The sequence below is a fragment of the Pristiophorus japonicus genome, unplaced genomic scaffold (assembly GCF_044704955.1).
Source record: "Pristiophorus japonicus isolate sPriJap1 unplaced genomic scaffold, sPriJap1.hap1 HAP1_SCAFFOLD_420, whole genome shotgun sequence".
Lineage (NCBI taxonomy): Eukaryota > Metazoa > Chordata > Chondrichthyes > Pristiophoridae > Pristiophorus > Pristiophorus japonicus.
Genome location: NW_027254091.1, coordinates 335,938 through 350,727, shown reverse-complemented (window position 1 = coordinate 350,727; position 14,790 = coordinate 335,938). Strand labels below are relative to the sequence as shown.

General features: G+C 46.5%; 1 protein-coding gene across 1 annotated transcript in view; it reads right to left on the bottom strand.

The window, feature by feature from the left end:
- The window catches only part of LOC139251193 (aldo-keto reductase family 1 member C15-like), a 128,102-nt gene that overhangs the window by 82,956 nt on the left and 30,356 nt on the right, over nucleotides 1-14,790 (bottom strand). The window contains exon 3 of the mRNA XM_070873164.1: nucleotides 1,374-1,490. Coding sequence (XP_070729265.1) covers nucleotides 1,374-1,490 — 117 coding nt within the window. The remainder of the gene's footprint in view (nucleotides 1-1,373; nucleotides 1,491-14,790) is intronic.

Here is a 14,790-nt window from a genome sequence, read left to right as displayed (position 1 = left end):
AAAAGCCTCTCTTAAAAGGCCAGCAGATCAAAGAAATATTGTCAATAAGTAGCTTCTAGATGTCGCCTGAATGACCAGTTATTGCTAACAAATAACAACTTGTATTTATATAGCACTTAACGTAGTAAAATGTCCCAAAGTGCTTCACAGAGGTATTGAGATTAAAAACTTGACACAGAGCCACATAAGTAGAAATTAGCACAGGTGACCAAAATCTTGGTCCGAGCTATGTTTTAAGGAGCGCCTTGAAGGAGTAACAAGAGGTAGAGAGGTGGAGAGGTTTAGGCAGAGAGTTCTAGAGCTTGGGGCCTAGGCAACAGAAGGCATGGTCACCGATGGTTGAGTGATTATAATCAGGGATGCTCAAGAGGGCAGAATTAGAGGAGCATAGATATTTCGGAAGGTTGTGGGGCTGGAGTAGATTACAGAGATAGGGAGGAGCAAGGCCATTGAGGGATTTGAAAAATAAGGATGAGAATTTTGAAATTGAGGCGTTGCTTAACTGGAAAGCAATGTAGGTCAGCGAGCACAGGGGGTGGTGGGTGAGCAGGACTTGGTGCGAGTTAGTACACGGGCAGACGAGTTTTGGATCACCTCTAGTTTACGTAAGCTAGAAAGTGGGAAGTCAGCCAGGAGTGCGTTGGAATAGCCAAGTCTAGAGGTAACAAAGGCATGGATGAGGGCTTCAGCAGCGGATGAGCTGAGGCAAGGGTGGAGACGGGCGATGTTACGGAGGTGGAAATAGGCGGTCTTAGTTATGCTGTGGATAAGTGGTCAAAAGCTCATTTCAGGGTCATATATGATACCAAGGTTGCGAACAGTGTGGTTCAGCCTCAGACAGAAGTTAGGGAGAGGGATGCAGTCAGTGGCTGGGGAACGCAGTTTGTGGCGGGGACCAAAAACAATGGCTTCAATCTTCCCAATATTCAATTGGAGAAAAAATTTCTGCTCATCCAGAACTGGATGAGCATCCAGAAATGGGCCATTGTTTGAGGCCTGTGCAAATTTTAAATCACCACTTATCTGCCTATAACCAATCGAGCATGGAGCTGTGGAAACTATGACCTTTCAGCACAGCCCTCGGCTCAAAACACATTTTCAGACAGCTGAATCCCAAACTGCAACATCCAGAGAGGTGGAACTTTCAATAGTATGGGAAGCCTGATTAATTTTTTCATTCTAAATGCAGGAGCTCCGAGGACAGTTGTGGAACCTCGATTGCTGCCCCGGGCGAGATCAGCGAACTCAGCACAGATGGAGGATTGAGCATGGGGCCTGCTGGCTCGTTTAGCTCAGTACCACACTAGGCTGTTTACCCTCTGGGCATTGCAAGCTCCATCTTTCACAGGTACATCTAATCATTTTTATTTTACCTTCAAAGCCATAGGCCAGTGTATAAGGTACAAGTCAACATAGTCCAGCCGCAGGCTTTTCAGTGTCTTCGTGAGGGCATTCCGGACCAAGTCGGGAGAAAGATAGGTCATCCATACCTACAGTCAAAACACAATACAATGGAGTTGTTACTTCAATCCAAAGCTTACATTTTTATTCAGAATATTATCAGTAAAGTGTCCCCAACACGTCTCATGATCTAATATAAAACCAGAGAATGCTGGAAATTTCAGCTGGTCAGGCAGCATCTGTGGAGAGAAAAACAGAGTTTCAGGTCGATGACCTCTCGTCAGAACTGGCGAATGTTCAAAATGAACAGATTCTTGAGGAGCACTGAAAGGGTGAGGGGAGGAAAAAACAAAAGGGAAGGTCTGTGATAGGGTGGAAGACAGGACAGATTTGAGACACAAAAGGGATGATGGACCGACTTGTAAATGGTGGGGGGGGCTGGGGAGATGGGGGAAGTTTAAAATCAAAAGCGAGGGAGCAAAATATGGGCAGAGGTTACGGTCTGAAATTGTTGAACTCGATGTCGAGTCCAGAAGGCTGTAAAGTGCCTAAACGAAAGATGAGGTGCTGTTCCTCGAGCTTGCATTGGAACAGTGTAGGAGGCCGAGGATGGAGAGGTCAGAATGAGAATGGAGTGAAGAATTAAAGTGACAGGTGACCGGAAGTTCTGGCTAACACTTAGGGACTGAACGAAGGTGCTCCACAAAGCGGTCTCCTAATCTGCGTTTGGTCTCCTCAGTGTAAAGAGCATCATCGTGAGCAGCAAATACAGTATACTAAATCGCAAGTACAACAAGTAAATCGCTGTTTCACCTGGAAGGAGTATTTGGGGCCCTGAACCAGAGAGTAGGTAAAAGGGCAGGTTTTGCATCTCCTGCGCTTGCACAAGAAGGTGCCGTGGGAAGGGGAGGGGGCGCTGGGGTGACTGCGGAATGGACCAGGGTGTCGCGGAGGGAGCGGTCTCTTTGGAACACTGAGAGGGGAGGAGAAGATGTAATTGGTGGTGGGATCACACTGGAAGTGGCAGAAATGGCGGAGGATGATCCGTTGAACGTGGAGGCTGGTGGGGTGAAAGGTGAGGACAAGGGGAACCCTGTCGTGGTTCTGAGAGGGAGGGGAAGGGGTGAGAGCAGAGGTGCGGGAAATAGAACGGGCACGGTCCAGGGCCATGTTAACCACGGCGGAGGGGAATCCTCTGTAGAGGAAAAATTGGAAAATAGGTCAGAAGCACTAGCATGGAAGGAGGCATCGTCAGAACAGATGCGACGCAGACGGAGAAACAGGGAGAATGGAATGGAGTCCTTACAGGATGTGGGGTGGGAGGAAGTGTAGTCCAGGTAGCTGTGGGAATCAGTGGGCTTATAGTGAATGTTTATCAATAGTCTATCCCCAGAAATGGAAACAGAGAAATCGAGGAAGGGAAGGGAAGAGCCGGAGATGGACCATGTAAAGGTGAGGGACGGGTGGAAATTGGATGCAAAGTGAATGACATTTTCTAATTCAGGGCGAGAGCAAGAAAAAGGGGTGAGGGAGGGGACCAGAGTAGGACTGGAACAAAGAATGTTCCACATATCCCACAAAAAGGCAGGCATAGCTAGGACCCATGCGAGTTCCCATAGCAACACCTTTAATTTGGAGGAAGTGAGTGGAGTTAAAGGAGAAGTTGTTCAATGGGGGATCAAGTTCAGCCAGGCGGAGGAGGGTGGTGGTGGTGGATGGGGACTGGTTGGGCCTCTGCTCGAGGAAGAAGTGAAGCGCCCTCAGGCCATCCTGGTGGGGGATGGAAATATAGAGAGATTGGACATCCATAGTGAAAAGGAGATGGTTGGGGCCGGGAAACTGGAAACTGTTAAGTGATGGAGGGCATCAGAGGAGTCACGGATCGAGGTAGGAAGAGAGTAGACAAGGGGAGAAATGAAGAAATAAGTTCCGTGGAGCAAGAACAGGCTGAAACGATGTGTCTACCGGGACAGTCCTGTTTTTGGATCTTGGGAAGGAGGTAGAGGCGGGCTGTGCAGGGCTGGGAACTATGAGGTTGGTGGCTGTGGAGGAAAAATCTCGAGGAGATGAGGTCTGGGAAATGATGACTTGTTCAGTGGTGGGGCCATGGTCCGGGGGAGGGAGGAAGAGGTGTCAGAGTTGGTGATCAGCCTCTGAAAGGTAGAGGTTGGTTCGTCAAACAACAATAGCACCACCCGTGTCAGCAGGTTTAATGACAAAGTTGGGGTCGGTTTGAGAGAGCAGAGTGCTGCAAATTCAGAGGGAGGTTGGTTGCAGTGAGTGAGTGAGGGGAGCAGAGAAATTGATAAGGCCGAAATCCCATTGGCAGTTTGTAATGAAGAGTTCTCGAGAGGGCAAGAGGCCAGAGGGAGGGGTCCAGGTAGAGCGAGAATTCTGCAAACGGGAGGAAAGGTCAGCTGTGCGGGGTGGAAGACCCCTGGCCAAAGAAGTGGACACAGGGGCGAAGGAAAAAGAGCTCATGATCTTCGTGGCATATTTATAGATTGTAATATTCTGGTCACTCATCAGTTAACTCACATTTTAAAATACTAGATCACCCTCGTCTTGCTGACTGCTATCTTGCAGGCTCAAGCACAGTTGCGATGTTTAGTTGTTCAGATGGAAACTTACTGTCCTTGATGTTATGTATGTAAACATTGTAACTATGTAAGACTTGCCACCAGAGGGCACAACTGTTGGAGGCCAGTGCAAGGGAGTATAAAAGGTTGTCTGCCATGCTGCTTAGGCACTCTGGAGTTGTATTAGAGAGACTAAGGTCACATCAGTTTTAGCTCACAGTACTCAGTCTTGTGGAGTTCTTCCAAACTTAACACTTTTTAGGTCAATTACTCCCTAAATAGGCAAATACAGGTAAGGTAGTTACAACTCCCTGTAAATTCATGGTTCCAGGTCAGAAACTCACAAAAGGTCAGAGCCTCTCCTTTTTTTGCTTGTGTTGCACATGTACCTAAATGTGACACTTTGGTGGCTCAATTTTCCCCGATCATTTGCGCCGTTTTTTTGGCGTATTTTTTTCCAAGTTTCCCCCTGCGATCTGCGCCGGTGTAACTGAGTTACGATTTTTCTAGGCCAGTTTTTTTTTTAAACCTCATGTCTGCGCCGTTTTTTTTCAATTGTTCGCAGTTTGGCCAACATTTTTTCCTCTTAGGTTGGCGTATCTGGCCACTTCTGGTGAGTTAAGAAAACCAGCACACATTGTCAAATCTGCACTGAAAGACGCCACTGTTTTTAAATCAAAGATTTTGGAATGAATCAAGAACAGTCAAAATCAATAATAAAGTTCAACCTTTTTTTAAAAAAAACTTGTCAACATAGAAGTGTAAATTAGTTGGATTTCAGTTTTCTCATTTTTTTTTAAAACTCACTCACACGACACCAGTGAACGACTTGAAGCAAGGCTGGAGGGTCATAGCTTTGGCCAGCAGAATCGGCCTCGCGTCTGGACTCAGCAGCTCGGGGCTCAGCTACAAAACAAGCTGTGGGGGGGTAGGGGGGGGGCAGGAGGGGGAGGAGAGAGCGAGGTGCCGATCGGAAGGCTTGGAGTCCAGGGAGGGGGAGGGGGAGGGAGAAGTCACTAATTATTATGGGTTGGGGGTTGAAGCAGTAGAGAGGAGCTGATCAGAAGGCTTGGAGCCCAGGGACCGGGGGGGGGGGGGAGAGGGAGGGAGGGAGGGGGGGAGAGGGAGGGAGGGAGGGAGAGGTCACAAGACCTGGAGATACACAACTGCAAACCTGTGCTGCCTGTTTTTCTGCTGTTTTGAGCTTCTTTCAAAGGCTAAATTTAAGTATGGGGGCAATACTGACAATGCCATACCTTGTGCAAGCCTTCTGCATCATGGTGCTATGTAGGAGACAACTGATTCAACTTCATCGCATCAGGAACATCAGAGCCCATAAAGTGCTGGGCAGAAGGCCTTACCCATCTCGGGTATATCGAGACAGGCGATCGTACCTCCACCCAAGTGATGCAGACTGTGTCAGAAGGCTGCATTTCCGTAAAGAAGTTGTAACTGAGATCTGAGAGTTGGACAAAGCAGACCTGCAACCTAGAAGCATCAGGAGGACTGCTTTGTCAGTTGAAGTGATGGTTACAGCTGCACTTTCATTCTATGTCTCTGGATCGTTTCAAGCTACAACTGGGGATGTGCGCGCCATCTCTCAACATGCAACACATGTATCCATTGGTCAGGTCACGGCTGCACTGTACGCGCGGAGGAATGACTTCATAAAGTTCCCCATGACCGCCCAAGCAATCCATGACCGGGCTGTGGGCTTCTCCAGGATTGCTGGCTTCCCACGATATTATACCCACATCGCCTTGCGAGCACCTTTGGAGGATTCCAAGATGTACAGGAACAGAAAAGGCTTCCACTCCATTAATGTGCAGCTCGTTTGTGATGACATGCATCATATCATATCAGTCGATGAGAGATACCCTGGCAACATCTATGATGCGTTCATCCTATGCGACAGCTTTATATCTGCCATGTTTCAGCAGCAGCCAGAAGGACAGAGCTGGCTACTGGGAGACAAAGGGGATGGCCTCGCCAACTGGCTCATGACACCCCTATGCGTAACCTGGACGGAAGCTGACCGTCAATACAATATGTTGCATAATGGACGCGCAACATCATAGAGAGGACCATTGGCATCTTGAAGCAGCGTTTCCGATGCCTGGACCATTCCGGAGGCTACTTGCTGTATTCCCCTGAGATTGTCGATCAGTTCACTGTTGTGTGCTGCATGTTGCATAACTTAGCCATCATGAGGCAGCAGCACCTGGTAGTGGAAGACCCACCTGCGATGAGAGTGGCTGATGATAATCATGTGGAAGATGTAGGAGGCGGAGGAGGACGACAACGAGGATGAGGAAGCCATGCAAGTGCCTGAGGCCGGAGCACAACAGCGGAGGAGCGTGGGCCATCGTGCTCCTTCAACAATTGCTCGAGCCTTGCGCCAGCAGCTCATCCGTGAACGCTTTACTGATGCCCGAGGGCTCTGCGACAACTATTCCACATGGACATGTTTACTGTTTGGAGCTGTTCTGTAATGTTGTGTTGTAATAATGGAACATGATTCAGTTTTAATGTAAAATATATTTTATTCAAAAGTTTACAATGTAGTTAACTTAAATAAAATTATTCTTGTATCAAACTTTACTTTAATATCACTCTTTACGATCATTTAAAAACTTTGACATAAACTTGTAAATTTACATAACTTACAAAAAACTTTTAATTTGAGAAGTTACAACAGTAACAATATCATCATCATCATCATCATAGGCAGTCCCTCGAAATCGAGGAAGACTTGCTTCCACTCTAAAAATGAGTTCTTAGGTGACTGAACAGTCTAATATGGGAATTACAGTCTCCGTCATAGGTGGGACGGACAGTGGTTGAAGGAAAGGGTGGCTGGAACTGGTTTGCCACATGCTCCTTCCGCTGCCTGTGCTTGATTTCTGCATGCTCTCGGCGATGAGACTCTGGGTGCTCAGCAACCTCCCGGATGCACTTCCTCCACTTAGGGTAGTCTTTGGCCAGGGACTCCCAGTCCCTGGGAATAACAACAACAGCAAAGAAAGGCTACACCCATCTCTCATCCCCCTTATTCTAAGACCACCTGCTGCGCTTGGTCTTGGACACTCCACCACCCCTGCAGTGGCGCAGTGTTTCTGGGCTTGATACCAAGCTTATTCCTTCTAACATCTTGGGTACTGTGCACCTCGAGGGTGGGGGGGGGGGGGGGGGGGGGGGGCGCGTCAGCATCTGGCAGCTTTGGGCTCTTCAGAGACTGGTGTGGGGATTGGAGTGGGAGTGACAGTTGATTCTGTCAATGGACGCGGGGTCTGGGTGTGTTCCCTTATTGCAGCAGCTAACTCCAACATGCTGTCCCTCATGCGCTCCGACAGTGTCTCAACGACCTGCAACATTCCCTCCCTCATGTTGAGCAAAACTGTCTGAACCACCTCCAACATTCCTTCCCTCATGGTCAGTGACGTGCTTTGCACTACCTCTGACATTCCTTCTCTCATGGCCACTATTCCTTCACTAATGGTCTTGGACATCATTCCCATTTCTCCTGTCATTGCTGTTACTTCTCCCGACAGTTCCGCTACCTCATCACTCACCCCACTGACGGCGTCCAGGAGTGGTCGGGTAAGGGCAATGCTCTCCGCACTCAATTACATCATCTGAACCACATCTGTTAGATCCTGCACCTCAGGAGAGCGCGGTCAAGCTTTCCTTCCCCTTCTCCCCATGGATGTGCCTCGCTGCACCCCAACACTGGGACCCGCAACCTCAGAAGGTGTGAAACCATGGAATGTCCCACCAACACTCAACCCACTAGTCACAGAAGGGGCTGTCACCTCCATGAGCGGCACCGCCTCCAAAGTCAGTGCAACAGTGGGAGCTTCATCCAGCTCCATCCCCTCACCTTCACCCCCATGGATGGATTGGAAGTTGCTCTCTTCAGGCTCATCCGCATCTGAATCATCTTCTGCATCGTCAGGGTTGCCTCAAGTTCTGCAAAAAGCAACAACAGTCAAATGGTTAGCAGCAGAGGAGGGGGCAGGGTGGATGGCATGAATAGGCTCACACATCGCAGGCCAGGCAGCAGGCTGATTTGAAGGACCATGATGAATTTGTAGGACTTACCCTCTCCCTCGAGTGTGGGGCCAGCTTGTGCTGTACGGATTGCTTTTTTCCAGGCAGGACCCATCAAAGCAAGGGTGTTAGTGGGTGAAGATTTGCCGGGCCTCCTCCTGTTTGAGTTCTTTCCCTTTTATGTGCCACCTTCCTCTGCAAAGATGAAAATGCAACTTTTTAGACAGGGTGTCTTTCTGCTGGGTGGGGCATATATAGCTGGTCACATTTGCAATTGCAATTCCACTGAATAAATGAAAATATTACTTACACTAACTACTTGACCAAGATCCTGCCATTTCTTTTTACACTGGCCTCTGCCTCTCGTGGTAGTCACCACTACGCAGTAATCCTCTGCAACTTGGTTCCAGCGTTTCTTCATTTCTTTGAATGGAACCTTTATGTGACCTTTGCTGGTGTCCAGCTCCTGCCATCTATTCTCAATCACAGTAACTAGTGCCTCCACTTCTTCCTGTAAGAAATTATTGGTCCTTGCACTGTGTTGCATCTTGTTTTACTGCAGCTGCGATTTACCCAATGCTCTCACACAGCACTCATAAGAACATAAGAAATAGGTGCAGGAGTAGGCCATACAGCCCCTCGAGCCTGCTCCGCCATTTAATAAGATCATGGCTGATCTGATCATGGACTCAGCTCCACTTCCCTATCCACTCCCCATAACCCTTTATCGTTTAAGAAACTGTCTATTTCTGTCTTAAATTTATTCAATGTCCCAGCTTCCACAGCTCTCTGAGGCAGCGAATTCCCAAGATTTACAACCCTGAGAGAAGAAATTTCTCCTCAGCTCAGTTTTAAATGGGCGGCCCCTTATTCTAAGATCATGTCCTCTAGATCTAGTCTCCCCCATTAGTGGAAACATCCACTCTGCATCCACTTATCAAGCTCCCTCATAATCTTATACATTTCAATAAGATCACCTCTCATTCTTCTGAATTCCAATGAGTAAAGGCCCAAGCTACTCAACCTTTCCTCATAAGTCAACTCCCTCATCCCCGGAATTAACCTAGTGAACCTTCTCTGAACTGCCTCCAAAGCAAGCATATCCTTTTGTAAATATGGAAACCAAAACTGCAAGCAGTATTCCAGGTGTGGCCTCACCAATACCTTATATAGCTATAGCAAGACTTCCCTCATTTTATACTCCATCCCCTTTACAATAAAGGCCAAAATACCATTGGCCTGCCTGATCACTTGCTGTACCTGCATACTATCCTTTTGTGTTTCATGCACAAGTACCCCCAGGTCCCTCTGTACTGCGGCACTTTGCAATCTTTTTCCATTTAAAATATTGGGCCTGAAATTCCGCTACATGTCTTCCCGTGGGCAAACTAAAGAACAAAGGTAAAAAAACTGCTGCACCCGCTTGAACTTCCGAGCCTGAGGCCTTCACTCCTACGCATCGGAGCGCGTGCACGTTGGGACGTGCACATGACTGGAGCCGTAGTCACATGGCTCCTGGCAGCCAATCAAGGTAAAGTGTTTTCTCATTCATAATAATGGGAGCTCCGTAAGTTGGAATTCCCATTATTAGGAATGAGACCCCCCCCACTCCCCCAACAAACACAAAATCAAAAAAAATTGAAAAAAAACACGACATATTTAGTAATTATTTAAATTAAAGTTCTTATAAAAAATAATATTTTCCCGACTTAAAATAAACTTACCGTAATGGGGAGAGTTTTTAAACAATAAAGTATGTTTTTATATTTGTTTATTTTATTTAATTTTAATGTTATGTATTTTTTTTAAAACACTTGCGCCTGTAAAGGTAGGCTATGCGCCTGCTTTTTCAGGCGCAAGATTTTAAAGGACATTTGCAGGGCAAGATATTTGTAAATATCGGAAATCTTGCCCTGCAAGTGTCCTCGCTCCCGATCTGCAGATGATCTGTCAAGCCAGAAACTTGACAGATCGGAAAAGCCGGTTTTCAGCGTGTGCGCATTGTGCGCTGAAACCCGGCTTTTCCGATGCCTTCCCGGGTCCGTAGGAACTTCGTACGGACCCGGGACATCGGAATTTCAGGGCTAATATCTTGCTCTTTGATTTTTTTCCTGCCAAAGTGCATGACCTCACACTTTCCAATATTATACTCCATCTGCCAAATTTTTGCCCACTCACTTAGCCTGTCTGTGTCCTTCTCACACAAACAACTGGCTCTTTAAAAATGGCCGATTGCCAAATCCGAGCTGTCCATCCATTGGAACGACGTCAAAAACGCAACTTTTTTTTCCGCGCATGCGCAGAAGGTGCGACTTCATTTTTCAACAGACAACAGGCTCCATCCCCCAAGGCGACTGAATTTGGTGCCATGCAGCATGTCCAAAGTATACATCGGAGAAACTTTGGCAAAATATTTCTGCCGGCAATACGCCAGAAAACAGGCTTGGGGAAAATTGGGCTCTTTATTTGATACTAGCAGATCTCCTGTGGCATTGCTTACTGTGGTTTGGTAGAAAGGTCACAAAAACAGTTCACTTGTGGCAGATTTCATTGAACCATTTGCACAGAATTGAGAGGTACATTTAACAAAACTGTTAAGATTGCAGAGGTAAAAATCAGGCTTTGTTTGCTTAGGCATTTACTGGAATCAGAATTATACAGCACAGGAGGCCAATCAGCCCATCAACCTTTGACTTGCTCTCTAAAAGCCATTTCAAATTTTATTTTTCAAGTATTCATCCATTTATCGTTTAAATTATGGATTCTGCATCCCCCATTTTTTCTGGTAGGGCATTCCACGTTCTAACTACCCCGAATATAAAATAAAAATTCTCAGAGAACGAGAGCTAGACCTGTTTCTGGCTGGATGATCAGCTTGTTCAAGAGGTAGGCACCTGGTAACGTTATCAGGACCAGAGCAATCTCCTGGACCAGTTTCGCTCACCTAAGGACATCAGAGAGGAACTTTCCAGATTTTTGTCCCCCTAATTGGCCTGGGTTTTTTATTTGGTTTTTCACCTTTCCCAGGCTCCAGGTGGGGAGTATATGCACTGTGATACAGGTACAGCAGGAGTGGCGAGGTCGGGGCGAAGGAGCAGTGAGAGATTGCAGAGCCATGTGATCGGGGCCCAGGAGAGGCGAGAGTTCGGAGCCCAGAAGAGGCGTGGGCCATGGGGCAGCATGGGCCAGCCCACACTGCGATGTGTGTGTGCACTAGGTCAGTGCAGCAGAGCTGATCTCCAGTCGTCTTGGTTAATTCCTGCCACTTGACCAAGAACTTGCTCTGTCAAGCCCGTGTGATGGCTGGTGTGCAACAGCCACCACACGTTAAAAAAATCCACGCACAGGCATCCTCCACCCTTGAATATGCAGTTCGGGACCTGGAATATTAGGTCCTTCATTGAAACACCCGCGAACTCATTCCTTTTTGGCGTGGAAGCAAGTCATCCTCGAGTTGAGGGACTGCCTAAGAAGATACACAAGATATTACAACTGTATGGGACAGGCTGGAAGGATCAGTAGGTGTTTTCTTGTCTGTCATTTTTCATATGGTCGTTCTTTCGATTATATTAAATTTATGCCCTTTATTTATCAACTCACCAACACTGAAAATTATTTTTCCTGATTTAGTTGTCATTTATCATCCGATCACCCCTTAAACATCTTTTGGGTTTGAGAATGCTTAGTGATCTGGGGCCAAGCATATTTGGGCTCACCGAGCTCTGGTACCACTCATGGTAGCAGCAGTGGAAGTCAGAGCATTGGAACATTCACAATACAGTTCTGATGAAAGGTCATCAACCTAAAATGTTAACTCTGTTTCTCTCTCCACAGATGCTGCCTGACTTGCTGCGTATTTCCAGCATTTTTGGTTGTTAATTTCAGATTTCCAGCGTCCGCAGTATTTTGCTTTTAGACACTGCTATCTGGTGGGGATATATGGAATAGACAGAGTAGGATCATCCACTGAGCACTTTAGGCTGAAGACACTTGCAAACGTTTCAGCTTTGGCTCTTACTTGTGCTGGGTTCTACAACGGTTGAGGACACATATGTTCACAGAACCTCCTCCTTCCAATTAGTTGTACATTCTCGACTGGATGAGGTAGGGCTACAGAGCTTTGTTCTGATCAGTTAGTTATGGGCCTACCTAACTGTCAATAGCTTGCTACATTTGAGGCTTAGCATGCAGGTAGCCCTGTGTAGTAGCTTCATTAAGTGCATAGCTCATTCCTGGCATACCCTTCTGCACTGACCCAGGGATAGTCTCCTCGCTTAATGGTGATCGCAGAGCTGGTGGGGGGTGGGAGGGCAGTATGCCAGGCCGTGAGGTTAGATTGTGGTGGTATATAATTCGGCTAGTACTGATGGGCCACAGTATTTCATGGATGCCAAGTTTTAGGTTGCTAGATCTGTTCTTTGTCTGTATAAGAACCTTGGAATGATAATGTTGCAATGCCCCTATCGAAATCCTCCCTTTCCCTGCTTTTGCACCTGGTTAAAATCTGTTATATCTCAAACGTTTCCAGTTCTGACGAAGGGTCACAGACCTGAAACGTTACCTCTGTTTCTCTCTCCACAGATGCTGCCTGACCTGCCGAGTATTTCCAGCATTTTGTGTTTTTGTTTTGGATTCCAGCATCCGCAGTATTTTGCTATTTGACTATAATTTTTTATTTGTGCTGGAACCTCAGTAGAAACACATACCCTTTTCTTCTTCTAACCAAGTGTGAGCAATGCCATGGGAGATGCTCATTAAATATATAGGGCAGGTCCTAAGTTCCTGAATAGTGCTTTAAAAAGGCTGTATATGTATAGCAAGACTAGATGTCAGATCTATAAGCGAGTGAAAGATAAACTTGGAACAGATTCCAGGAGGAATGGATGTGAAATGTCTAGAAAATTCTGCCAGGCAGGGGAGGAGAGACAAAGACTGCAGTGTATTAGGAGTGTATTAGAGATGGTTTTCGAGACCAATATGTCAAGGAACCAACTAGAGGCCTGGCCATCCTAGACTGGGTGATGTGTAATGAGAGAGGATTAATTAGCAATCTTGTTGTGCGAGACCCCTTGGTGAAGAGTGACCATAATATGGTAGAATTCTTCATTAAGATGGAGAGTGACAGTGTTAATTCAGAGACTAGGATCCTGAACTTAAGGAGAGGTAACTTCGATGGTATGAGACGTGAATTGGCTAAGATAGACTGGCAAATGATACTTAAAGGGTTGACAGTGGATAGGCAATGGCAGACATTTATAGATTACAGGGATGAACTTCAACAATTGTACATCCCTGTCTGGAGTAAAAATAAAACAGGGAAGGTGGCTCAACCGTGGCTAACAAGGGAAATTAGGGATAGTGTTAAATCCAAGGAAGAGGCATATAAATTGGCCAGAAAAAGCAACAAACCTGGGAGAATTTTGTAATACAGCAGAGGAGGACAAAGGGTTTAATTAGGAGGGGAAAAAGAGAGAAGGAGAGGAAGCTTGCTGGGAAGATAAAAACTGACTGCAAAAGCTTCTATAGATATGTGAAGAGAAAAAGATTAGTGAAGACCAACGTAGGTCTCTTGCAGTCAGATTCAGGTGAATTTATAATGGGGAACAAAGAAATGGCGGACTAGTTAAACAAATACTTTGGTTCTGTCTTCACGAAGGAAGACACAAATAACCTTCTGGAAATACTAGGGGACCTAGGGTCTAGTGAGAAGGAGGTACTGAAGGAAATCCTTATTAGGCGGGAAATTGTGTTAGGGAAATTGATGGGATTGAAGGCCGATGAATCCCTGGGGCCTGATAATCTGCATCCCAGAGTACTTAAGGAAGAAGCCCTAGAAATAGTGGATGCACTGGTGATCATTTTCCAACAGTCTATCGATTCTGGATCAGTTCCTGTGGACTGGAGGGTAGCAAATGTAACACCACTTTTTAAGAAAGGAGGGAGAGAGAAAACAGGTAATTATAGACCGGTTAGCCTGACATCAGTAGTGGGGAAAATGTTGGAATCAATTATTAAAGATGAAATAGCAACACATTTGGAAAGCAGTGACGGGATCGGTCTAAGTCAGCATGGATTTATGAAAGGGAAATCCTGCTTGACAAATCTTCTAGAATTTTTTGAGGATGTAACTAGTAGAGTGGATAAGGGAGAACCAGTGGATGTGGTGTATTTGGACTTTCAAAAGGCTTTTGACAAGGTCCCACACAAGAGATTGGTGTGCAAAATTAAAGCACATGCTATTGGGGGTAATGTACTGACGCTGATAGAGAATTGGTTGGCAGACAGGAAGCAGAGAGTCGGGATAAACGGGTCCTTGTCAGAATGGCAGGCAGTGAGTAGTGGGGTGCCGCAGGGCTCAGTGCTCGGACCCCAGCTCTTTACAATATACATTAAAGATTTAGATGAGGGAATTGAATGTAATATCTCCAAGTTTGCAGATGACACTAAGCTGGGTGGCAGTGTGAGCTGCGAGGAGGATGCTAAAACGCTGCAGGGTGACTTGGACAGGTTAGGAGAGTGGCAAACACGTGGCAGATGCAGTATAATGTGGATAAATGTGAGGTTATCCACTTTGGTGGCAAAAATACGAAGGCACATTATTATCTGAATGGTGGCAGATTAGGAAAAGAGGAGGTGCAACGAGACCTGGGTGTCATGGTACATCAGTCATTGAAAGTTGGCATGTAGGTACAGCAGGCAGTGAAGGAGGCAAATGGTATGTTGGCCTTCATAGCTAGGGGATTTGAGTATAGGAACAGGG